Source organism: Gymnodraco acuticeps, unplaced genomic scaffold (genome assembly GCF_902827175.1).
Source record: "Gymnodraco acuticeps unplaced genomic scaffold, fGymAcu1.1, whole genome shotgun sequence".
NCBI lineage: Eukaryota > Metazoa > Chordata > Actinopteri > Perciformes > Bathydraconidae > Gymnodraco > Gymnodraco acuticeps.
In genome coordinates, this window is record NW_022990317.1 from 607,788 (window position 1) to 634,946 (window position 27,159).

Here is a 27,159-nt window from a genome sequence, read left to right on the forward strand (position 1 = left end):
TTTTGGTTTCATGACAGTTTCTTTAATAAAAACAGCATCCTTCACATGAGATGTTCATGATGGAATCAACACAGGGTTTCTTTTGGTCTCCCTGCCTGGATATAATACCTTTGTGGATATTTATTTATTTTAAGTCCAGTGAGTTTGGAGTGTGAACGAGAATGATTACTGTTGGTCGTCACTTCTCCTGCCTTTCTGCTCTGGTATCTGATGAATGCAGAAAGCCACAGAAGGAGAGATGAAGGGCCGGTGGGGTCATCACATCCTCGCGACGGGGTTGATTCCCAGGATGTCGAAGCATTTGGCCATGATGGCCGCCGTGGCTTCACAGAGCAGAATCCTCGACATGTTGACCTTCACCACCTTACCTGCAGACACAGAGATTTCACAGATACATTAGAAACACTACAAAAAAATAATTGTACAGTTTGAATTACTTCTTTCTTTGAATGTTTTCTTTTTAAAGAACTGCTAAATGTGCTAAAGCTTGCCTTGCCTTGAAAAGAGCAAAACAAGACACAAAGATGAGGTGAAGGAGATCAGAAAAAGAGGAAGAAACTGAGAAGCCAGGCCGATTGAGGAATGGAGAGAGAGTCAGAGGTGAAGCACAGAGAGATAAGAACAAACAGCAAAAGGTCAGAGGTCACTTTTAATCGCACAGCTGCAGCACACACCACAACATTAAACGAAAGTCGATGACCCGGACATCTGCATCAACACACGCAACACCCATGACTGTCCACCCCATCAGGACAAATGGCTACGCGGAGCAGAAATCCATTAGAAATTAAGTGTGTAATGAGCAGCGGAGGGTGAATTAAATAGACGGGCTGTTTAAGGGGCGGCGCGTCGATGATCTTTGACAGACAGCAAAATGAGTCGGTAATTTTCACAAACAAGCAATCCAACAATCCAAGTATACAGAGCGAGGACCGAGGGCTGCTGAGGGCGAGCCGAGGAGAGAGCGCTATTATAAAAAGATAAGAGGCTATAACCCAACCGCTTGTGTCCTTACTTTTTGGGACAACTTAAAGGACATAGTAGTTTCTATATTGCTATATATAGTAGTTTCTATATTGCTATATATAGTAGTTGCTATATTGCTATATATAGTAGTTGCTATATTGCTATATATAGTAGTTGTAGTCTGCTTCTGCGTTTAGTCGGTGATTCAAAGAATGTATATATTTCTGGATAAGGGCTTTATCCATCATGAGTCTTAAAGTAGCTCGACTAAATAGTGGTTGGTCTCCTGGCCTTAGTGTAATTCAAATGTTATAGCGTTAAAACTATCCCTAAATAGAAAATAGAGAATAAACCGGGGGTCCCTTGGTGTACATAATAATAATTAGACGTGGTTGATTTTGTTTACCTCTACAGTCTTGGTTATGTGAAAAAACACTTAAGAAATATATTTGGAAGTAAATAATGACGACTAAAACATTTTAAACTCGATAAATCTGCTGGATTAGAATATAATCTTTGAAAAAAATAAAATAATAGTGGTGTTATGATCATGAGACTTCAACTAAAGCGAGGAAGGTAAAACTAATGTTGATCTTTTCTAGTTTTCTTTGCCATTTGTTTCTACACACACCCTTTGAAAGAGGTTTACATGAACAGTTCGTTAAGCCAACAACTGAAACTGAGTGCAGTCAGGCTCATGATCTGAGTCTCTATTCACTTTCTAACAAAGCTAAATAATGGAAAATAACCTACAGCAGACGTTACTCCCATAGTGCTAATGGAGAATTTGCATAATTCAGCAGCTCCTAAACTGAAGTTGGAGCACTTCAGCGCACCGCAGGGACAGAATGCTAACGGGAACGAGAGGAGTGCTAACAGCGTTCAGATGGCGTTTAGTGGATAGCCTCTCACGGTGAAACCTCATTTTAATTGCCTGAGTTCCCCCTCCAGCAGAAAATGTCCTGCTCTTTGGTTCTCCTTTTGCACTTTTGACCTTGATGTCAGTTACCTGTCTGTCGGTCCTTCTCCACGCAGTAGCAGCTGTCGTAGAAGTCGGTGAAGGTGGTGGCGAGCTCGTACAGGTAGTCGCAGAGTGTGTGCAGCATCAGGCTGTCCAGGATCTTCTGCAGGATCTCTGGGAAACGGAGGATGACCTTCCCCAGCTCCCACTCCGCCTCGTGCTCCACCAGAACCTCGGTGGTCTCCGCGGCCTTCTTCAGCGCCGCCTCGTCGATGTTAGCCAGGCGGACGATGGACCTGAAGGGAATCAATAGCAAAAGAAGAACTTGTCACATTAGCAGAAATGTTACAAGATAGGTTATTTGCTGCTTTTGTCTTTTTTATAATTATTGGTAGTTTCAGGCTGGTGAAGAAATGGAAAAAAGTCATTTAATAATACATAAACAGGCAATTAAAGAAAGTCCCAACAGATTTATTTGTATTTGGCCTGAATACTTTAATATGTTATTTCTGTCACTTAGTTCTTTTAAACGGCTGCTAAAACATTTGTTGCCATGGTTGTGTAAGTACATAAGAGTTCATTGCTTGAGTTTTTTCATTTGTTTTTATGTTTTATGTAATGAGAAGGAAACCCATTTCTATGCTGCTCCTTTATGCAATTTGTCTTCGAGCAGGAATATATTTAAACATTAATATAAAGAAAATGTATCTTCTTGGGTTTAAACAGTTATTTTAGGGAAACTTCTTTTTAACTCAACACAGCTATAGACACAAAACCTTTTTTAATTAGCGACACCTCACTTTTAAATGGTCTTTTAATATGTGGTTATTTATATAATTATTTATTTAGTTATTTATAGATTCCCTTTTATGTTGGTGTTTTATTCATTTGACCTTTATTAATCTTATTAATTATTAAAAGTGTATTATTAATGAGTTTTATTTTCATTATTTATTTAATAGGTATTTATATTTTATCCTATTTATTGACTTTGTCTTCCTTTATTTTACCGAGAGGGATCACCATGTCATTGTGTTTTATTTTGTATTAATATACATTATACTGCTGAGTGTCTTTAAGTGTCATTTGTTTTTGCTGCTTCTAAAACTCTGGTTGTGTTTTAAAGTGTGTGTTGTTGAAGCACTTTGAGCTGCACCTGTTGCATGAAAATTGTTATACAAATAAAGCTTATTATTATGATATTACCTTTAACAGCTTTTAGAGTGTCCATTTTGTTATTTTTCAAAAGATTGAATTGGAAGAACAAGATAATCGATAACTGAAATAAATGCTTGCACCTGTACTGTCTTCTAAAATATATTCAGCACAGCCTCGGAGCATGTGGCTGCCGTTCTGCTCCTCATTTTTTCCATTAGCGCGCTCCCAGTTGAGTGGAGCTCCGTGTGTGGTTGTGTCTTTTCCTGACTTTTCTCTGACACTTGAACACCCCACAGCGTGGGGGCAGCTGCCACCAGTGAGTGCTCTATTGACTAAACGCAGGAACATCGAATCCTCTCGGGCGGAAACTGCTGAAAAAAGAGCAGATCAATCTCAGCCGGGCTCCGTGCCACCCTGAGTCTCACACCTCGGGGGGGGGGGGGGCACGGCCACTCGATGCAGGGATAAGGGCCGGGGAGAAATGGGGTCTTGCTGATTAGAAAGACCCCAAATACTAATCCTTTGCCACAAGCTCCCACGAGAGGCTGATCTGATCACGAAAGTGTACCGGTGTTGCAGGAGGGTCTCTAACGAGGAAGAGTGGAGAAGAGGAGGAGGGAGAACATACTTTCAGTAGTTGAGCTAGCTTACTCCATAGACAGCCTGAACACTGTCTTCTTTCTTCTGCATCCTCATATTTGAACTAGCTCATCACCATGTGTTCCCCAACCAAGCCTCAGAGTCACATCTTTTAACTAAACTTAAGGCTCATTTCTTTTTAAAAGCCCCACTTTCAGTTAAACAAGAAAGCCTGTAAGGACCAAGATAAATGATGAATCTGAATGGATGTACTTAGGGTCATATTTCCGACACATTTGATTTAACTTAAAAGTAAATGGTCATATTCCTATTACTTGTCTGTAGTAATATATATTTTTTTTACTTCCCATTATAAAGCGTCCTTGGGTTTCGTGGAAGGCGCTATATACATTTGTGAGCATTCCTTCTTATTTTTGAATAGTTTGTGAATTTGTTATCAGATTTGTTCTATAATTGCTCCCGTTTCTTACTTTGTTTACGTTCGCCCCGCTACGCTATAGCAACTTCCCTCTTTGTGTAAACCGACTTTGCAAAAAACAGTTTGTGATTTTAGTCCTTGAAGTAATTAATTAAAAATGTGACAATTCTTTATTTATCTGAACTTCTTTGCACGTTAACATACAGATAAGTACCGTTTTATTATTATAGTTTTCAATGTAATCATTTGTCAGTGTATTGAAGTCGCTTCGGAAAAAAGCCTCATGTAACGTCGACATTCCCGCCGCCAGATAGGGGGCTGGTTGAGAATAGCTGCTGTATATAGCCCTGATGCATTAGTGGCTAGAGTAAACATCTAATGCTCTGTAAGACAAACCCATACACCAGATCATACGGTTCAATTCAGCTCCTGCTATGTTGTTTTTACGTCCAAGGTGAAATCAGAATTGCTCTTCAGCTTGCAAAACATGTTCAGTGGAGAAGCCGAACATTTCAAGATGTCAGTATATAAACTTCTGCACCACTATCATTCATAAAGTGGTTGTTGGAGTGACCCCTGACCTGATGCGGGTGAAGGCATAGAGCAGGTAGGCGGCCGTGTTGCCCCGGTCGTCCAGCATCTTGTCGAAGGCGAAGACGTAGTCGTTGCTGCGGTTGTGGGACAGGTCGGCGTATTTGATGCAGCCGAAAGCCACAGACCTCTGGGCTTTGGTCAGCTCCTCGGGGGTCAGCACCTTCAGGAAGACAATTGCAGCTCAGTCAAGTTTCATCTACAACCACCCCCCATACTCCCTCACACAATTATCTTTAAGGCATTCAATATTCTGATAACTCTAGCTTTTATCATCTAGTAATTACTGCAGGCGCTGCGTCACCTTATGCTGCCAATAGTAAAACCGGTGAGTTGAATTTTATCCAAATGATGAAGAATGTCATTTAGTAACCTCAGGCAAAGATTCAATTGACTTATTAAGTCATCGCCTTCCCCCTGAATCTGCGCGTCTGATACCACAAGGAGGGAAAAGAGTGAGGAAGAAAGTTTTATGATGGTAATTCAAGTGGAAAACAAAAGCTTTCCGTCAAACAGACAGCACATATAATTAAAGGGACAGGACGTAATGTGTTATTATTTTAAAGAATTTGAATAAACGCGATAGGAAGAGACAGAACAGCTAAGCAGCTAACGTGACAGGAACAGAGGAAACATGCCGTGAAATAATAGAAAAAAACAAGATGTGAGAAAAATGTATAGTGTCATTTTAGGAAATTATGCAAATGGCAGGAAATAGTCCATTTGCTGGGACGTTTGTCTGCAACTGATTAATACGCATTTGGTGCTTCAGTGAGCATTTAGGGCAGCAAGACAGTATATGTAGGATTTCGTCAAAAACAAACCACGTGTTTTGTGTGTGTGTGTGTGTGTGTGTTTATGGAAATGAAGGAACATGCTGTCCAGTGCGGCTCATTGATGGGTTTTTAATAGTTTTTGGACAACAATGGAGGAAGAAGAGGAACAGCAGAGGAAGAAGACGTAAGGCTTTGCAACCTTCACGATACTTGCCATAGTGTATAAAGGAATAGTTGGTTCAGCTAGAATTCCTTCAGAATGAATCTTTGTAGACCGTATCAAGCAAAAATGCCAATCACTGTTTTTCTCCGTTTGATGTCTTGTACAGTAAATGGATCATCTGGACAGCTTGACCAATCAAAATCAGTCAAATCCAAAATGGGAAGAATCTGTCTTTCACTGTCAATTTAGCAGGAGTGCACTCAAAACACATTCACTTTTTCTATATGCACATAAGAAACTAATGAAAAGCATCAAAATTAAAAAAACATGTCCTTTCAATAATTAAACTGAGCTTCTTTTGCATTTCTCCAGTACTGTTAACATTGAGAACGGTAGGGGAAGAACACGTGGGGCATGACCAAAAAGGTTTGGGATCCACTCAGTTAATCAGTAATGAAATCATTGTTTTATTTCAACTAATGTTCATGGTCATTTTTGCTAAATATAGTGATTATTTTCTCGACATTTGATCCCAGACCAAATTGAGGCCTTCAAATGATTTGTAATGCCCACAAAAAACCTAAAGAAATTATATTTTGTGTCAAATATAAAGCAGAACATCCTGATCCTTTGTGATGATCTGCATTCATCATGATAGTCCATTCATCAGTTAGACCAGTGTTTCTCAAACTTTTTCATACCAAGGACCACTTAACCAATAAAAAAACACTCGTGGACCACCTAACTCCACAAATATCCAAAATCACATCGTTTTTCTAGAACAGATTACAAATCGCCTGAAAATGAAATGAAAAATTAAACTTAAACTCGCTCCATTGCGGAGATATTCCCGCGAGAGTACGGAAAACTTTAATTTATCTATTTATTTCAAATGTGAAATGTTACCAATATACTCACGGACCACTAGGGGGCGCTCACGGACCACCAGTGGTCCGCGGACCACACTTTGAGAAGCACTGAGTTAGACAATTATTGGATTAGGGATATGATGGATCAAAGAGTTCAGGCGACAGGGCAAGAGGGCAGGGATGCTTAAGACAACACTCTAAATAACAGGATGAACACATATAGAAAAACTAATTATGACAGAGGAGTAAATAATTTAAGGCGGTAGAACAGAGGGGCAACTGAGACTAACTAATGGTATCCGCAGAGTAAGAGGCTTATGGGTGTTCGGTGTGTTTTAATGAGGCAGGGTTAGCAGATGGTAGACGTGGGCGCCGACCCAGACATACAGCACAGCACCGGGCCAGAAGGGCCTGCAGGGAGACTGCGCTGGCACCAGAACCTTCTCAGCATTCAAATCATTGTAGTTCAACTGGAAGTCACCCACTGTTTACACTGCACCGAGTACTCCAGATCATACTTACTTGTTTTTTCAGCCTCATTTTTTCCCCCTCTGCAAGTTTCCGATACAAACCCTTCAACATCAGAAGGGGCATACACTCAAATTAGCAGAAGCTGTCAGGATTCTCTGTGTGAAGTAAAGGGAAAACAGCGGCCAACGATTGCCTCGGGAAGAATGAAGTTTGTTACTTTCTAGGTTGAATCAAGAGGAGCTGGATCAATCTGAGGTAAGGAGGTGAACAAATACAACTTTGCATTCCTGAACATACACTTCTTTGTAACAAGGTCAGGTTGAGCTGCGGTGATGAAAACGTGTGTTGCAGCAGGGCAGCTGAGTTTGGGTGATCTGTTAGCGAGAGCCAGGGCGCTGCTGAGGAAAACACACTTATCAAGCCTTCCACGGAACAAAAGCTACAGAGATGGTGACAGTGGAGAAATCTCAGACACAACAAATGGTCTTTGATGGTTTCATGAGCTAAATGTCAAAGGAAACAAACAACATCAGGCTTCAAGGAAATTCAGTGGAAACACCTCCGGAGCAAAAGCTTGAACTCAAGGAAGAGAAATATCAGCTGCAAGGCTTTATGGTGTTGGTTTGCCTTTGTTCCGGCCTGAAACCTCCATAAATACTGGATGGATTGCTTTCAAATGTGGTATTAAAGTTGCAGTATCATCCATGTTCTCCCGAGATTTATCATAATGACTTTGGAGATCCCTGACTTTCCATCAAGTGGCATCATCTAGTTAACACTTTGATTTATGACAAACTTCCTGCAATACTAACGACATTCCCATTAGCCTCATCTGCAGGTATATTCCCAATTAGCAAATGTTACCATTTGGGAACATTAACTAATTGTGATGATTCTGACTGATATTGCCGGTGCGACAGGAATTGCGACATGGAGAGGGAATTATCATTATTTTAAACATCATTACTTTTATCGTTGGTAAATATATTTAGATGATCATGGTGGGATTTTTTTTTAGGACGATCTGTACAAAACAAAGATATTTCATTAAGTCTGTAGAATACCGTTTGTTGGCCGGGGCAGCTACAAAATAACTAATATTAACACATTTTGCCTTTACAAAATGTTGCGCTTACTGGAATTTGGATGTTGCACAAGCCTATATATGTCAGCATGCTAATGTTAGCATTGAGCTAAAGATATTTCATTGTTTTTTCTTAAATTGTACTTTGTGATTTAGAGCAACCATCGGCAACACGCACTCTGAACTGGAGTGACATCTCATTATCTCATCATGGATTATCTTCCTATGGTCCTAGTGTCATTTTAATGAGGTGTGATCATTTAATGCTTTCAGCTGATGAGGTTTTTTTAATCACCGCCGAGTATAATCCATTTCCAGTCCGTCAGTTTTGATCTTTTAGTTGGAAATCAAAGACAGAAATAGCATGTGTGTGGCCGCAGACATGAGGAGGTTAAAGCTCACACAAGACTCAGGTAGAAAAGAGCAGCATGATGAAACGATGAAGAGGAGGAAGAAAAAACGTGAGTGTGTGTTCCTCCATCAGTCCAAAACCACAAGATGTTCACGAGAGACCAATCAGAGTCGGCTTGTCCTCAGAGCTCAGCAGAAAATAAGTTCTGGTGGCCTTTTTTTTAATATCAGAGATGCAGCGGTCTATTGATGTGATGGGAAAGATCCAGAGTTGAAATCTCTTGGTGCAGGGTGAGCACGAGAAGGATAGACGTCAGATGATCATTACTGTAAAATGAGCATCCTCAGAAACTGGAAAATATAATGAGCTGCTCACTGGACGGCTTACTAAAATCCTTATATGAAAATCTATACCACATTGATTGACAAATCATATAATATTTGCCAATATGAGTTGGACTGACAGATACAATATGAAAACAATTAAATCCCTGCTTTAAAACTCAATAATTGAAGTCCAAAAATGGTGTTATTCTTCTCCGTTTAAGGTTTTTTTAATCTTTAACAGAGCAAATGTACAAGAGTTGTATCAAGCGGGAAAACAAACTTTACTCTAAACAAAATCTATCCAACCTCTTACTACTCCCAACCATAGCTCCCAACATAACAGGTGTCAAGTGTGATTTACAGCATATTGTCACCACTAGGGGGCGGCAGAAGCTCTGTCTGAAGGGACTTGGCTTGGGAAGTGAAGGGTTGCTGGTTCAAGTCCCAATGAGACCCATCAAATGAAAACGTGTGGACGGGTAGCCAACACTGGTATGTGTATATCTGTATTCAGACTAATGTGGTCCCGTGCACGTGTGCATTTTAGTGAACTGCCCCAAGTGAATGAATAAAAGGTCGGATTCTTCTTTTAGTTATCAGTCGGGGCCAGCAAGAGAATGAGACTGCTTGTAAGGCTTTAGCTGACCTGACTCAGCCCCCAGGTGATACGATTCAGAGCATAATTAGGAAAACATCTTGAATTTCAATCTGAAGAGGAGAAATATATTATGCATTAGATGTTTTACAGGAGCCACAGTCGTCTTTTTAGTTCCATTAGAAAAGGCTTTTTTTTGTAGAGACAAGTGTTTAAAATGCAACAAAGCTCCAAGCTGGAATCCTACTGGTTGCCTTGCAGTGATGTGGTATGAGAAGTACTTTAGTTCAATGAACAGCCATGCAATTGTTTATCAGTCTGATGCTCTCTGTTTGAAAAGAGATGGAGGTCAAAGTGAGGGAGGATGGACGATTCTGATTCGCTGGCATGTTTCAGTCCTTTGATGTATCTCCACCTTAAGGCTCTGCTACCCACAGCTACCACATCAGAATATACCACTTTCCCTGGACTCCTTAACCTGACCCTGGCTCAGGGGTCACTTCACCCCAAAAGATGGTTTATTTTATACAGATTTCCAGCTATTTGAGATGTCTTCAGTAAAGGAGGAATGATATGTAATGTGAGCTGCCCACAAGTATATAATAATAATAATAATAATAATAATAATAATAAAAATTGAGAAAAGTAATCTTTCCAAAAACAATTATTTTACATTTTTTTGACAAAAAAATGTAAAATAATTGTTCTTTTTTCAGAGCTTTTAGTCTAATCTCATGGGCTTCATTCTGCGTTTGCTTGATTGCTGAGAAGTGGGGGAAAGTTCAAAAGAAATATAGTACACAGCAGAGGTCGCGTTAACTGAATATTTTCCGTCTATGACGGATTTTTTTTAACAATGACGGACAAATCTGAAAGCAGTCTGTCATTTTGACGGATTAGAACAAACTCGGAACAGCGCCAAAGTTTCCCCGCAGCGAGGCTCCGGTGTTATGCCATGTTTTGCATGCCCTCCAAAAAGAAAACCTAACTGTGCCGCACAAATCATTGAAATGTCTGTGAGTTTTGGCTTGACGCTGTGCACGCTCCCGCGAGGTGCAGCAGCCATGCATAATACGGCGCATGTGAACTGTCCCTCCCCCCGTTGACAGTTCACGAGCAATAATTTGTCAAACTACAACCTAATTATAAGGTCAAGAATTACCTTTCAATTTCTCCAGTTAGTCGGAACATAGTAGTTCTTATATGGATTATCTCAAATCAAATGACGAAGAAAATGGGAAGAAATGGTTTCATGATTCTGTGAGCGTGAGATTCACCTCCGCTAAAGGGATGGCGGCAGAAATGTCAGACAGTAATATCCTAAAAACCGGGACAAATAAAACCAAAGCTGTCTGGATGGCTAGACACCACTAAAGGTACAATTAAATTACGTGTAATGTCTTTGCCCTTTGTTAATGTCACCTTTCCCTTCCAGTTTATGAGACAGTGACGGTGTCTTACAGCAGACCGCAACCTTTTTTTTATGATGTTCAAAAGTGAAAGTGTAGGCTATGGGATTCATATCCTCAGCGTGAAATGCTGCCAAACAAAACACTTATCTTGTAAATCAGAGGTGACACAAAGCCAGATATTAAAATAACAGTGAAAGCGATTGGAGGCGTGTCTTCTCCCTAATTTCCTCCATCAGCGGCATCGTTCCTGTTAGCCTGTATTTACCCAACTTTAACTGGAAGAATCTGTTGAAGTCTGGCACATTTAAATCTCACCGGTCATAATGTCCTGTGAAATTAATTCCCCCAAAACACAATAGGAAGTGTATTAATAATCATTATTTTACAGAAATCTCTCTCCATTTTGTTTCCAATGGGAACTCTATGCAGCAGCCCTTGTTGTTAAAGACGTTCTCACCTTGTCTCTCTCCTTCTCCTTCAGCTTGTCCATGCACCTCTTCAGTCCCTCGTCCAGCAGGTCCATCAGCCTCACTGTGTCTCCAGACCGGGTCTTAAACTTTTTCCTGGGACACAAATCAAGGAGAAAGAGCTTAGTTAGGGCTGGCTCAGGCTGACCTTGAACTAGCCTACAACTATAGTTCGAAGCTGGGGGACGTTCACTTCTCATATTTCACCAAAGGAGTTTTCCCTTTAAGATGCCAGGGTCTAAAGGAACAGCTGTACCCACTGTGAAGACCCCAAATGAATATGACAAACAAATGATAAAATGTGATTATTTGATTGTGAAATGAGAGCTGACTTTAAGTCAAGAATCTGCATAAATCCCAAAACCTTCAGATAAAATAAAAGAATATGAGGCAGTGCAGTGAGTTTTTCTGACATATTAACAACTCCCCCCCCCCCCCACACACACAGAACTTTCCAGATACTGAGTTTTGACTGTGACAACTTGGGGCGATACACTTTGTACAATCAACCAAATCCTATGAGCATTACAATCAGAACACGAGCCAAACATTTAATTACCACCCCCTTTTTTTACTTGCAGCTATAACAACTCCCCCCGCGGCTGCTTTAAGCCCTTATTGTCTGGATGAGCAATTATGAAAGCAGCATGATAAATGTCTAATGGGGTTTGGAGTAGCGGAGACATTGTGGGGCCAATTTACGCCCCCTCATGTTACTGTGGGGCGTTTAGTAGCACTTAGTTATGGCCTCTGCGAAGAGGAACATCAACCCCCCGCCCGGAGCTGGCACTCCTGCTCCGGACGATTGATTAGGAAAAAACAACAGCGTGACAGGAAGTGTTCAAATGATAGTGCGCGCTCACCTATTGGCCACACAGTCATCAGTGCTTACAATAAAAGGGAATAAATAAATAAAACATTCATACATTTGTCCATCATTTATATTATTAACTGTGATAACATTTTAATCATCAAGGTAACTGCTGGGATTCAGGAATGTGAACTCTAACCATTGAAATGAAACACAATTAGATGTTTCCTTTCATACACTGTTATTTGCGTTTATTACAGACAAAGACATTTAGAAGAGGATTCATAATTCAACTTTCAACTGTGTGGTTCTATCATTTCTGACTGATACTAGCATATTCACCCTTTTCATTCTTCCTTTCTCATATTTTGAAAGTTTCTGCATTTAAAAGCCTCAAATCTCATATTCCAACCCAAGTTGTTTTTTCAGCTGGCATTGTTGAATCTAATTGACTCATCTGTTGAATCTGTGCTGGAGGAAGCTGGCCAGCTTTGCTTAACAAACATTCATTTCAACCAGTCAGGGTTCATACACTTTTTCACCAATGATTTTCAATGACCTCTCCATGACCTTTACCTAATTTTCCATGACCAAAAATATTAATCTTTCTCAGCGGTACCACTGAAAATGGTTTATTTTAACATGGAACAGGAAAATAAGGTCTGCATATGAAACATGTTGTGCCTGTCTAAAACAAATCCAATAGTAGGCTGACTAGCCTCTACACGCTAAAGCAACTCAAATCTCTCACCAGCAAAACACCTCGACAGTTAAATGCCATTTTACGTTTCATTACGATACAGTATTTATTATCATTATAGTATTGCTATTTCGGCGATTAGATAAAATATAAATTATATTTGATGCAACTTTAGTTACATTTCCATGACTTTTTCAAAACTTTGGGAAAAATATTGTTTTCCATAACTTTTCCAGGGCCTGGAATTAGCATTCTAAATTTCCATGACTTTTCCAGGTTTTTAATGACCGTAAGAACCCTGACCAGTGTTTCCTCCTTTTGACTGTGAGTGACTGGTTTAGTGTTTGTATCATAATGACTGAAACTTGATCTACTATTACCATACAGAGCCAAACACTTGCTTTTAAGACGGTAAACCATATTACTCATCCTTTACTTTGAGTAATTAAGATAGTTATTAATAATGAAAATGTGGCATTAAAAGAATAAAGCTTAACTACAGTAGCCTCACATATTTGTTTCAGCTGGTTCTTTTTCAAGTGAACCAATTAGCACATTTGTTTGCAATGTTGTAGTAACAGCAATATTTAGTTATCCCTAATGCAAAAAGGATTCAATGTGTATTCATTTAGGATCCATTTTATGTGGTTTGCTGTCTCTATTTATCTATGTTCAAATGTGATGGTAACTGATGGAAACCTCAGGCCAATAAGTGTCAGTTTTAAATGTAATTAGGTTAGAAAACACGTGGTTGTTGGACGGATGCTTTCTTCTTAGCATATCTTCAACTTAAGATAAGCCTGTTTTATGTGTTTTTTCTGAGTTTAAAATAAAAGCATCTTTCTAATGCGAGCTTAAGTTGTAACCGTCCAACTTGAATTACCGTCATCCACCTACTGCAGAACTTCTCAGCCCCCTCATAGTACCTCACATGCTGAGTTACTTTGCATCCTTACCTCTTCATACACTGACTGTCCTGTCTGTGGAGCAGCATCTGTGTATCTTCCTGTTTATTTGGTAACACAGCCATGTAGTAAAATACCTTTTTTATGCATGACAGTAAATGCAGTAAAAACATGGAGCAGTGGTGATAAAGACACAGCGAAGGACATCCAGATGATTATAGTGATGCTGCGGTGGAGGAGCCTCAGTGTCCTGCTCTTTGCTGCTGCTCTGATGGCGGTGATTTGGATCCGTGTTAAAGCGTTATTGGTTTGCATGCAGCAGCGACTCTCAGACCTTCAACGCACTCAGTGTCAACACCGTCTGTACCATGGAGAAAAGCTCCCGGGCTTTATTGTGTTTTATCACTTTGAAAAAAAAATGGTGCCTTCTGTTGAGGCATATATTATTTATCTATATATGACATATGCTTCTTCTTTTTATTTTAAGAGTTTTAATGTCTAACAGTCACATGATTAATGGAACCAGTTTCTACTGACAGATTTGTGGATTCATCTAAAAGCATGTCCTTAAGTTTCAGAAGGAGACTTTTTAAGGAAATATGCAGAATAAATATTTGATTTCTTGCAGAAAAAGTATAAAAAGCCACTTTAGTATATTACTTTTGTCATTGCTCACATAGTATGAAGTCGTAAACAAGCGCACATTTGGAATTGCTGCCTCCACTGAACACAGACAGAAATTCCAAAAATGTGAGCTCCATGTGGAATATCAGCAAAGAAGGGGAAAGGTTGTCCGCAAAATAATGGTGAAAAATGAGTACACCAACAGAGTACGCTACTGAGCTGCTGGTTGATTTCAAAGCCAGGAGGAAGACATTTAGCTTAGCTTAGCGTAACGGCTGTGACTGCCTGCTCTGTGTTGGGTGTCACTCGGTGTGTTTTAAACTCACTTGTCCTCCCCCAGCACCACTCCAAAGCCTGCGTGCTCCACCCGGGTCACCTGAGGGTCGTACCAGCCAATCAGCTGAGCTGCAGCAAACACCACCTGGAAGTGTGTGCCCTGAGGGACAAAACAAACACAAAAGTCACTGACATATATACATGAATGTCATGTTATAGTTTCCAGAAAAAGAGAAGAACTTCCTCCCTGTCACTGCTGACTGGAAAACTAATCCCGAGCGGCTGCACAGCAAAAACAGAAACAAACTAACAGAACTGTGTATGATTCCTCAGAGCAAGTCCTTTTGTAACCTGTTGGAGTTACTTTTAAGACACCTTTGATTACTTTATTAGACTACAGTCATGCTCTCTGTGGTTATATTTACACAGCTTTCAGCTTATATAAGCCAGTATACCGTTAACAATGTTCACCATTTTAGCTTAGCATGCTAACATTTGTTATCAAGCAATAAACAGAAAGTACACCTAAGGTTAAAGAATGTCTTTGGTTTGGAGTATTTTGCTATTGACAAATTAAACCTGATGATGGTGCTAAATAAAAAAGAACACATGTTAATAAGAGCCAGGAACTTCTGACCCAAATGTATATGGAAATCCAGGAGAGATCATTCTTAAATTGTTTTACTCAAAATGACCACGGCATCAGTTTGTACAAAACCAAAGCATTTAAGTTAAGAATTAGTTTTTCAGAGGAGAGTGAAAACCTCATGCCACAGACACACGTGTCTGCGTACACACGTTCCTTATTTTTTCAGTATTTTCTCAACACCTTTAGGATCATTTCACCGTGGTATCATTTCTGACAGGTTGCTTTGTAATTACTGTTTTTTGGATATGGTGCAACAGACAACAAAAGAAGAAGAAGAAGAAGAAGAAGACAGCTTTATTTCCAATGAGCTAACCGTTACTCTGCCCTGAAGAAAGTTTCTGCTTCTTGAAGTCGTGCAGAACAAATGTATTGTTCAGGAGTGACAGGACTTCAATTGCTGTGAAACTAAAAGTTGTTTTATCCTCCCCTTAGTTTACCTTTTTAGTCCCAGGTTTCTTTGTCAAGCTTCTGTATTTATACACTCAGGCCGTTTCTCAATCTCCAGGGTACTGGCTTCCAAGACAATATTTCAAGGATGCTACGTCATCAAGTGGCGCAGCAGGACCGTTCCAATGTCCAGCATACTTGGAATTCCACTGAGGCCGCATCCTTGGTTTGGGGGAAATTTCAAGGCTGCACATGGGTAGACTTCGCGTCCTTAAAATCCCCACAATGCTTTGCGCACGGATCAATTTCCTCAAATCTGTGGCGGAAAATATAAGGCGGGGCCTCTCATATGACGCACACCTGCACACTTGCTAGCCTGTTCCACTCTTTGTTTTCTGAATGCCAGGAAGGATTCTTGCCTAGCTTCTGAAGGAAGTGACTCGGAAGACATGTGCTACCAAGCAAGCGTACTCGCGATTGAGAAACACCCTCATTCCCTCCCTCTGCACTCCCCACCCTCTCCCCCTCCCCACCCACCTGTCCGCTGTCTGTGACGTAGATGATCATGTCCGCCTTCTCGTCGAAGAGTCTCTGGCGCAGGGCTGCGAGGTCCGATGTGTCGTAGGTGTACCCGCCGTCAGACTTGACGATGGTGAGGGGGATGGGCTGACCCGGGACAAAGACGATCTTACGACCCTCGTCCATCTCGCTCAGGCCTAAGGAAGGAAAAAGAAGAAACAGAAATGAAGGAAGGATGTTTAAAGGGAGAGGGTGTACAGGGGAAGGGGAGAGAGTGGGATTAAAGTGAGCAATAGGAAAACAGGGATTATGAGAGAGAAAGTTTGATTAGAGGGCAAAGAAGAGGAAGGGGAGATAATGAGTGAAGTGAACAATGAAGAAATGCAGATAAAGAGGGAACGCAGATACACATAGGGGATTAGACAACATTAAAAAGAAGAACAAAACCACAGAAGGAAGGGACTTTTTTTAAACTTGGAAGACATTTATGAGTAAACATTGCCCCCTGGTGGTCAAACAAGGGTGTTGCAGCCTACATTTTCAAATAATGAGTGTCAAGGACTTTATATTTAGTATTATTGGCTCAAAAAGATTAGAAGCCTTCAATAACCAAAGTCCATAGAGGGAAACCTTCAAACTGAGACCGAGAAAAACACAGTGGATCAAACATCTTTCTGACTGAGAAACGTCCTCTGCCGCACACTGACCTCTCTCGTCAAACTCCTTCACCACCTTGGTCATCATTTCCTGGTAGTACGACTCTCCTCTCTCGATGAGCGTAATGTCCAGGCAGTTGTAAACCTTCTGAAACTCTGAAACACACACAACCACCATCTTAGAATCCGTTTTAAAGAGCAAATAATAAACAAAGCTTAAGAATGCGTAGAACTGAATGAACACAAACAAACAAATGTTATTGAAACATAAAAAATTGCAAGTTCATTTCATGTGTATTTGTATTCCCATGTAACGAACATATTGTATCTCTCCGGTGTATTCATTACAGATGGACTACATTACCCAGAAATATTTGTATTTATTGTTTAAAATGGGAACACTCCACAATTCCAAAGGAAAGGAGATAATGCTGTCCCAATACTCTACGCAACAGCTAGGTTAAAGTGACACGGCAGACCATCATCAATAACAACCGCTGTTGCATAATAACAAAGCCTGGTGTAAGCAGGTCTTAGTGCAGAGTTTTCATTTAGTCCTTATGAATTCAAAACAGCTCAGGAGCTGCACTGCATGATAAATAGCACCGTCTTTATGTTTTTTTAAGGGAGGATTTGTCCCTTAACGTTACAGCCTCGTAAACAGGTTCATTAATGGGCAGTGTACCTTTCCTGGAAACATCGCAGATGAGGTTCCAGGCTTTAATGAACTCGGGCTCTTTGCTCTGCAGTCTGACGACACACTTGTACGCTCGCTTCTTAAAGTCCTCCTCCTCGTCAAAGCGCTTCTTCGACTCCTGAGTGAGGGGAGGGGAGAAAAAAATGAGAGGGGGAGGAGGGGGGCTCCGAGAAGAGAGAGACATGAGCGACCAAAGAGTAGGATGAAGTAAGAAGTAAATGAGGTGTGGAGAGAAAGGAAGAAACATAATGTTCTCTGTTTATACAAATATACACATAAAAGTGCTGCACTGCAGACGCATCATGCTCCATAGAATACTCCTGCATCAGACATATCCTTAACAAAAACACCTACAATTCATTATTTTAAGCCCATTCTTTTCTCCAGCTGGACTACTTTTAAACCAAATATGATGCTGTGCTTTGTTGTGTGTCCTTTCAGATTATTTACCAACAATTTCCAAAGTGCCCTGAGGGTTGAGACAGCAGTGGAAAACAGATAGAGTTACTGACTTTGTAGAAGGCCTGCAGGTCTCCGATGGGCGGGCAGGAGGTGAGGTAGTCTGGGAATTTATCCTGCAGGTGGGCGATCAGCATCCCAAACTGAGTCCCCCAGTCTCCCACATGGTTCAGCCTGAGGGTGGACAAAGCAGGGTCCAAACTAAAGTTCACAACTGACACTAATCATGACTTTTTACTCTTCTGCAAGCGAGAGCGACAACTGAAAAAAACGTGAGTGGGACAATTCTTCCATCAGAACTTTGGTCTGGAGTAAGATAGGGAAATGATTGGCCACATTGTCAAGATATTGGGTATGAATATTCAGGGTATTATGCTGAAAATGTACTTATTACAAGTTGATACAGGAAAGATTATCATAACAACTGATCAGATTCCTATGAAAATGACTGAGTATTTATGATTTTCAGTCTTGGCATGACAAACAAATCAATATCACTATAGTAACATTAGCATTTGACTTAAAGCAAGCTGAATCTGAAATGTCCTAAATGACAGGGGACTGATTTATGCAAATAAAATATGTCTCAATTTTGTATCCGTGCAACAATTTAGTTTTCTGGAGTAAAAGAGCCTTACAGAGATAATAATGAGGCTGTAGACTTTGAAATATGTCTATGACTATAGTACAGTGAGGTTAGTGGTGAGCAGTGTTGTGCTAGTTACTGAAAACCAGTAACTAGTTACCATTACTAGTTACTTCATTTCAAAAGTAACTCAGTCAAAAAGTAATGCGTTACTGTGAAAAGTAACGTTTTAGTTACTTAAAAAAAGGGCTCCCATTAATTATTCTCCAATGCAATAACAGTACTGAAATTAAGGCTATAAGGATAGCCTTAATTTCAGTACTGTTATTGCATTGGAGAATAATACAATCTGTTGATCAACTTGACATGCATTATATGCAATCTGGATTGCATCGATATTAGCTGGCTTTCCATTTTTATATATTCTTTCTCCAGGTAGTTGGAAAAAGTTTTCCGTCCCATATGCCGTGTGCCGCCCGGACATGCTATCATGCTAACTAGCTCCCTGAAAGCGGGTGACTCCACTGTAGCAATAGCCTGCATGTGTTCTACAACATACCGTGCAATGGCTTTATCGACTTTTCCCTGGCCAGCAGTCCCTTGGTTAAAATCCAGCCGCTGTTGCTTAGGTGGAGGTGGAGTGGCGTCGGCTGAGTCTCTGTGGTCTTAGCTACTAGCTTCGTCCCAGCATGTTGTTTTTGCAGATGTTTTAAGAGATTTGAATGACTGTTTGGGCAGTAGATAGGATCTTTGACCCGCCAAGACACAACTTACATTTAACTAAAACGTTATTTTCTTTGTGCTCGACTAAAGTGAAATAGTGAGAATATCTCCAGGTGGAGAAACTAGACTTGAGCTCCGCCGCCGCCATGATAGTCTTGTTCGTAAACAACACAAACACGCCCACAGCCCGTCTCCGCATGTGACACAGGAAGTATCTAAGTACATTTACTCAAGTACTTAAGTACAGTTCTCATCTCTGTTCGCCTGGCTGTTGACTATATAAAAAAACTAACGGAGTAACGCACCATGTAGTAACGGTAACTGAGTTACTGAATTTAAAAAGTAATGCGTTAGAGTACTAGTTACTGACAAAAATAACGACATTACAGTAACGCGTTACTTTGTAACGCGTTAGTCCCAACACTGGTGGTGAGTGATGGTGTTTCGCATGCAGGAGGTTCTGTTAACAGCGACTGAACTGACCTGAGAACATCGTAGCCCAGAAACTCAAACAGCCGACTCATGCTTTCCCCGATGATGGTGGAGCGCAGGTGGCCCACGTGCATCTCTTTGGCGATGTTTGGGGAGGAGAAATCCACCACCACCTAAACAACAGACACACACAGATTAAACGATACATCATAAACACAAACCTGTGAGACAGAAAAGCTTAAAATATCTAGTTTAGAAGAAGAGAAAATGGTCTGTGTTTCTATTCTCAAACCAAAATATGTGGCTAAAAGGAGCAGCTCTGCAAACCTACACAGAAGTGTGTGGCAGACAAACTAGATTTGAAATCAACTCAGAGGATAACATCACTAACTTGACATAGCATCTGTTCCGAGATCTATGCTCCATGTTATTGTATGCATCTATCAGGGCAGCAGAGGCCATTAAATGAATAGTTTACAAATAGTGGCTGAGATTACACAAAAAGTACTTAGTTAGTTACGAGCATGACTTTAATTCTCTTGATATAAATTCATCTGAAGCAGCTTTCACGCAACACGAGGGAGTGTGACTTACCCTCTTCTTGGACAGTGGGGGGGGCTGCACGCCGTTGATCAGCAGGTTGCTCATCAGTTTGGACACAAACGGCCTCTTCAGATAGACGTTGATGAACCCTGAACACAAAAAAGACATCAGAAGAGAGGATGAGAGTGATTTTGATGTATTTCATTTTTAGATAGACCTTTTATTAAGTGTTTTACCAAGGTGTACTTATCTACTTTTAGTATTTTACTTATTGTGTTTTTTTAATAATGTGTGCCTACTTGTTCATTTTTGAAACATGTAAGTCTATGCTCTTTACTTCATCTGAACTATACTTCTGCTGTGGTAAAGTACATTTCCCAGTAGGGCTGCTCGATTATGGCAAAAATCATAATCTCGATTATTTGGGTCAATAATTGATATCACGATTATTAAAAACGATTATCCATTTACTTTGTAAACATCAATGTATTGAAAAAAAAAAAGTTGAACAGTATGTTTTTAACAGTTGATTACCCTGAACTTTAAGTATAATTCAACTGAAAAACCAATAAAAAACATTTAATGAAAAAAAAAAATAATAAAAAAATCATCGTTTTATTCCGATTACGTTGTTTTCGTAATCGTTGCAAGCCATAATCGTAATTGCGATTAAAATGCGATTAATTGAGCAGCCCTATTTCCCAGTTGAGGGACAAATAAAGGAATTCTGATTCAATGATATTGATGGTGGATTCAGTCATAACATTATGAGAATCCAAAAAAAACCAAATCTTTCAACATTATTTGCAAAATGTTTAATACAATTGACATTTTTCAGAGCTGAACTGTTAGACGTATGATTATAGAACTTATTGTGACCGAATATTGTTTTAATTGTAGTTTCTATTTCAATGAATGAAAATATTTCTGAAAGAAGAGTCAGATGTTTTGTACCTGGTCCGGCGATCTCAGTTTTGAGGATGACTTCGTTGTCGGAAAGGTTCTGGACAATCTTTTGTGCAATTTCCCTGGGGTTGGTCTTCACTCCCTTTGCCTTCAGAATCTGGAACACCACACAAGACAGTTTGGCTTAAAATGTGTTTAATTAACTACAAATAAATAACTTACAAAAACAACCGATTTCACAACTTTCAGTGTAATTACAAAATGAGATGTATTGGATTTTCACAGATGATGAAACCTGTACTGATTCAGTTGTTACTCTCCACAGAACAATAACAAATGGTTCAGCATGAATGAAAGGCCTCCAAATATTATCAGGCTCCTAAACAACTTCAATCTCGTAAAAATAGGTCGATAAGAAAAAGAAGAGCCTTAGAACTAATTCAATAATCTTTGAGAGTTATCCTTTTATTCTCCAACGTTTTATTTGTTGTTCCAAAGCAGGCGTCGGCAACCTTTTTGATATGAAGTGCCATTACAAAAAAAAATGTTTATCAGCGTGCCGACGATCGTGAATTATCAACGGGGGGGGGGGGGTGAGGAGCTTGACGCTTGTGAACTATCAACAGGAGGGCGGGGGAGCCTCGCTGCGGGGAAGCAGTGTGTGGACTTGTCAGGGCAACTTACATGATGCCGAATTTAACAAACACATTTCAATAATTGGTTTAAACGGCATAATAATAAGGACGATCGTCCGTTCTGTGATTCTCCATGATGAGATCGCTGTCCCTTTAAGAGAGAGGTGTGTGGCGTGCGCGTGTGTGTCTGTGTCTGTGTGTGTGTGGATGGTAGAGCGAGAGTGAGCAAGCATGTGTATGTTTCTGGAAGTGAAACGAGGAAGTAGAAAAACAGGTCTGTGATGTATTTTGTGAAACAGAAGAACAGCTAAATAAATGCAACGGCCTCCCAAGAAGAGCTCGCCTCTCTCCAGTCATTTAAGCTAAAGTGGGTTATTGAACCTGAAGCTTGTTGCTTCTGCCCTCCTCGACTACGGCCGACAGGAAAGTTCAACACACAGATGGCCAGTCCGCCCCTTTGTAGCATATTATTTCGATGAGAGATGAGCAGATCGCCACTGGGCTTTCAACTAAAGACAGAGCCACGCAAAAACTACAGCAATTAGTGAAGTGCTTTCCTCTGTGGTGAAACGATCAGCACAGCACCACGGAGGAAAGCGGCAGAAAGTCACCTTGAGTTAGAGAGCGGGGCTGCGTTGCGTGCATGGCTTCCTTCTGCAGGTAACGGGGAGACGCGCTCTGGCGGAGGTCTCGTTCAGGATCCGAAAATACAATTTTAATATTTTGCACCCTTATTCCTAGTGTGCCACTGGTTACGGTGCCGCGTGCCAATGGTGGCACGCGTGCCAGGGGTTGCCGACCCCTGTTCCAAAGGCTTTATTGTCATATGCATAGCTACAGTGTAGATATGAAATGAAAAGCTTAAGTCAGAGGGTCCTTCAACCATGCAACATACATGTATATATTAAGACTAGGGCTGTCAAACGATTAAAATGTTTAATCAGATTAATCACAGCTTAAAAATGAATTAATCATGATTAATCACCATTCGAACTATGTCCAACATATGCCATTTATTTATGCATATTGTTGTGGGAATGGAAAGATAAATGAAAGAAGGCGGATATATCCATTTAACATACAGTATCTATGTTTATTATAACATTTTTCTGCGTGTCAAAATGAAAGACAACCCACACACCTATCAATCATCAAACCGTGGGGTCTTAATTCATTACGTGTTGATTTCTATCAACGGGGGAGTACTTCAGGAAAGTCGACAGGGGGGGGGGGGGGGCGGCGGCTAGTGGAGTACTTCGTGACCACAGAGTGTGAACGTTGTGATCAGCTGTTTTAGCGCAGTTCTCCAGTGAAGTGGGGGGGGGGGGGGGGGGGGGGGGGAGTCTCCCTCCGCCGCCGGTTGGCGTAGTTTTGGCACAATTCCGTTGTACAGACCGACGTTAACAGCAGCCCTGTCTGTGCACACGGAGACCGACTCTGTCGTCCGGTGATCTAACCGCCTTCTGGAAAAGCTTCACAAGTACGTCGGTACGCAAATGCGCTTTGTGACACAAGTGACGGTACGCATTTCAGAGAGATTACGCACATAACCTGCGTACCAGTTATGTGCACCCCTGTACTACAGCAAAAGTATTCTCCGTCGGGACTTCCTGCAACAACACCACGCCGTTATCAAAGATGTTCTATTGAGAAGACGATCACTACGTGACAAAAGTTTTCAAAACCGTGGCTCCTGAAATCAATCTTACTAGCTGCTGTCTGTGGAATTTACTACGCGCGAGTTGGCAGACTTTATTTTGCTTACTTTAACATCATTTTTCATGGTGGGGCTAAGCCATTTCTTGGTATGGGTGTAGCCTACCCCAGCCATACCCTGGCGCTGCCACTGGTGGCACGTATGGGGCGGGCCATTCTGCACATGCGTTAAGTGCGTTAAATATTTTAACGCAATTAATTCAAAAAATTAATTACCGCCGTTAACGCGATAATTTTGACAGCACTAATTAAGACATAACTATACAAATAGTGCAAGCTCAGGAGTTGAGCAGTTAAGGAAATTCAAAAAGTGTTTAAGGGAATCTAAAAAGAGGAACTTTAATTGAATTTCTGGATCTGTACGCTCACTGAAACTTTAACTAAAATGCCGTCACAGAGTCATTCTCTGTGCTCCACAGACCTGGGCGATGGCCATGGCGCTGTTGCACTGGTACTCTCCAAACCTGGGCTGCTGGCTGGAGGCCACGGACAGGGGGGGGTCTTCCAGCTCGGGGTACGCAGCACGGATGGCTTCGCAGAAGATCTCCTCCAGCCGGTGGAGGATGTTGGTCATGGATTTACCGCAGTGAACCGTCCTCTCCTCCTGCAGGCTCTGAGCACACACAGCACATCGGCCTCATTAATACAAAGATTAGACATGAATCATTTTACCTGCAGATGGAAATAAGCTAATAGCTAAGTCTGGCATTAATCATCTCTTCTCTTTTTAAGATTGATGTGTTTTAATGCGTGGTTCTTGAGAAGACTCGAAAAACTGTTATTTGTGTCTGACTCTTTCTCCAGCATCCGTTTGGCTTTCTGTGCTGCAGCCACCTCAGAGGATTTTTTTATTGAAAAATCGAATGTTTCAGTCACTAGTAGTGTAATTTTAAAATCGTGCTGCAAGGGTGGAAAGCATAAAAGCACAGTAAACCCTGCAGTACAATACATTGCAGGATTTTGACAGTACTTACATTTAAAGAAAATCTATTTGTTTTTGTTTTGCTAATGATATGATAAGCAGCTTTATCTCAATTCTGAACACCGTGGTAATGTGATTAAAAAGGAGGAAATGTTTGTAGACATGCTTGACTCTGAACGTTGTGTAACTGAGATCCATATTGCTCTAAGATAGCAAAATATTAGGATATTTGAATAAGTTAAATTCAAATAAAATCCTGAAATGTCCCAGTTTGTGTGTGAACATTTGTTGAGTATTGTTTTATGTGTATTCTGTGTACTCACCCTCTTCAGGACGTTCAGGCGGTACTTCAGTTTGGCGTTTTCATCCCGCAGCTGTTCCAGGCGGGGAGATGGACTCAGGTTCTGTGGGTTTTTTAGACCATCAACCTCTGCAGATAGACTCTTGATCTCCTGCTCCTGAAAAACAAAACATACAGATTTACATTTCCGTAAAACTAACTCAATCCTTAAAACGTTACGATCTCCCTGACCAGCATCTTCTCAGCTGAGGTTCTTACTTGCAAGCTGACTGCAATAGAGTAACAAGTAAAAACCTATTTTTGAATCAGATCAACAATTGATCCTATCAGAGACTTCATCAAGTGAATCACTGCTTTGACAACAATTGCTATATTGTACTTAAGTAAAAGGTAGAACTACTACAGTAAATCAGTTACAGGTAAAAGTCATGCATTTCAAAATCGTACTTAAGTCAAAGTACAAAAGTGTCGGCATCAAAATATACTCGAAGGAACGAAAATCAAAGTACTTATAGTTCGTTGGAGCTCAATTCAGAATAATATATGAAATCACTGGATTATGATTATTGATGCATTAATGTGTTCATCACAGACGGTAAAGGTATAGCTCATTTAATTACTTTATGTACTACTGCTGAATATCTTAACCTATAAATATATATCATAGTTTATTCATATTTTAAGTTAACGTATAATCGGAATCTTTAAAGTTACTAGTAACTAATTCTGTCAGATAAATGTAGTACAATATTGGCATATTTTATAGTAGAGTAGAGGTATAAAGTAAAATGGAAAATACTCAAGTTAAGTATCCCAAAACATACTTAAGTACAATACTTAAATTAAAGTGGACCTATCATGCTATATTTGAATAATATATTGTAGGGCCATACCTATATAAAACATGTCTGCGAATTTGTTTTTCAAAATACCAAACAGATCATGCATTTTAGCCATGCCTCATTTCGCTCTATTTGCTCTTTTTTAGCCCTGTTTTTGCAAGGGCTGAATCTGTGAGAAGTCTTCTTCGCTGCTTTTGTGGCAGACTACAGCGCCACCAGCGCAATGGCCGTGGCTCTCTCCTCCTGATAGGTGGAGAGTTGCCCATATAGGCGGAGCTCCTTGTTTCTGACATCAGAGATATTTCAAGTCTGTATCAGTCTGTATCAGATCCGTTGCAGCCCCGTTTTTAGAGATTTGGGTATGGAGGAAAAGAGAGGGTTGTGTTTTCTGACACTTTGTGAGTTCCCTGACACACCGGGGACACATATTCATGTATAAAAGATGTACTAAAGTGCATTTTGCATGATAGGTCCCCTTTAAGGTACTTCAATACATTACACCACTGTCATTGAGCTACTTGCTGATGTGTCACTGAAAAGTGGGTTGACCTAAAAAATGACATGGAGAGACTATTTTTTCAATTGTACCAAAACAATAGGTATTTGGTATACAGTTTCTTAGCCGAGTCTGAGATTAGCAAACACTGACCCGGGGTACATTGTTTATTTCACACAGGAAATTAGTTACTTTTATCAAATTGCTAAAAAACATTCAATTGTAAGTTTGTTTATTGACGTTTGGTGGTGTAGCTACATTTAAGTACATGGTGTAAGCCGAATTTGAGAGTGGTGACAACTTACTCTGTAGACATTCTTTGTTTTGAAAAGTGTTGTAGTAATTTGTTCTGAAACAACATTAAATCTAAAGTGTGTATAATGACGTTTGGCCGGTGTGATGCTACCTGGCATTTAGCCTGCTAGCTAATATATCTTAAAATGTGTTGAATGTGAATTTACCTGATAAACTAAATGACAAATTATTCCATAAGATGTTAAGAGCATTCTCCAAATGTTCTAGGTTAAATCATGTAATGTGTTTTTATAAAAATCCTCTTTGATTAGAGGGAATGTGAATTGTCACACAGATAATCACAGGGCTGTTATTGTTTGTATACAAATAGGCTGATTTTATAGAACATGATGCATTGCTGTAGATTAAACTCCCTGTCAGTATTTAAAGAAATTCAAATTAGCACAAACCTAAACATCTACAGCAGTAACATGCAACCTCAATGCAGCAGTAGGGTAATACAACAACATAATAAATAATGGTAAAACACTGATATTTTTTATATTTAGAAGCAACGTCTCTTACCTGCTGTTGCAGTCGGGTTGTGTACTCGTTTACAGAGTCTCCCATCTTTCTGAAACTCTCCTGTCGGATGGATACAGACACTCGTGGCTGATGAAACAACTGCTAGAGAAGGAAGAAGTTGACAAGCGTATTTCCGGTATGTCTTCTTCTTCGGTTTTACTGGCGGGTCGCATACCATGGTATAAGGAGGACAGCGCCCCCTTCTGTAACCTGAATGTACAGCACTCTCAGTTTAATGAACAATAACTACTGCTCCTTCATAGCTTAGTGATATTTTCATCAGTGGTAGAATGTAACTATATTTACTAAAAAGACTGTAATAAAAACACAATTGAAAGTTAAAGTA

General features: G+C 40.3%; 1 protein-coding gene across 1 annotated transcript; it reads right to left on the reverse strand.

The window, feature by feature from the left end:
• Positions 1-26,954, reverse strand: rars1 (arginyl-tRNA synthetase 1). The gene is made up of 15 exons (XM_034223069.1): positions 26,814-26,954; positions 24,679-24,813; positions 23,855-24,046; positions 21,131-21,239; positions 20,228-20,325; positions 19,685-19,806; positions 17,946-18,066; positions 17,422-17,551; positions 16,788-16,892; positions 16,099-16,277; positions 14,576-14,685; positions 11,200-11,305; positions 4,685-4,857; positions 1,976-2,223; positions 1-368 (listed from the first exon to the last, which is right to left on the reverse strand). The coding sequence occupies exons 1-15, from the start codon at positions 26,856-26,858 to the stop codon at positions 259-261; spliced, it is 1,983 nt and encodes a 660-aa protein (XP_034078960.1). The 5' UTR covers positions 26,859-26,954; the 3' UTR covers positions 1-258.
• Positions 26,955-27,159: the final 205 nt, after the last annotated feature.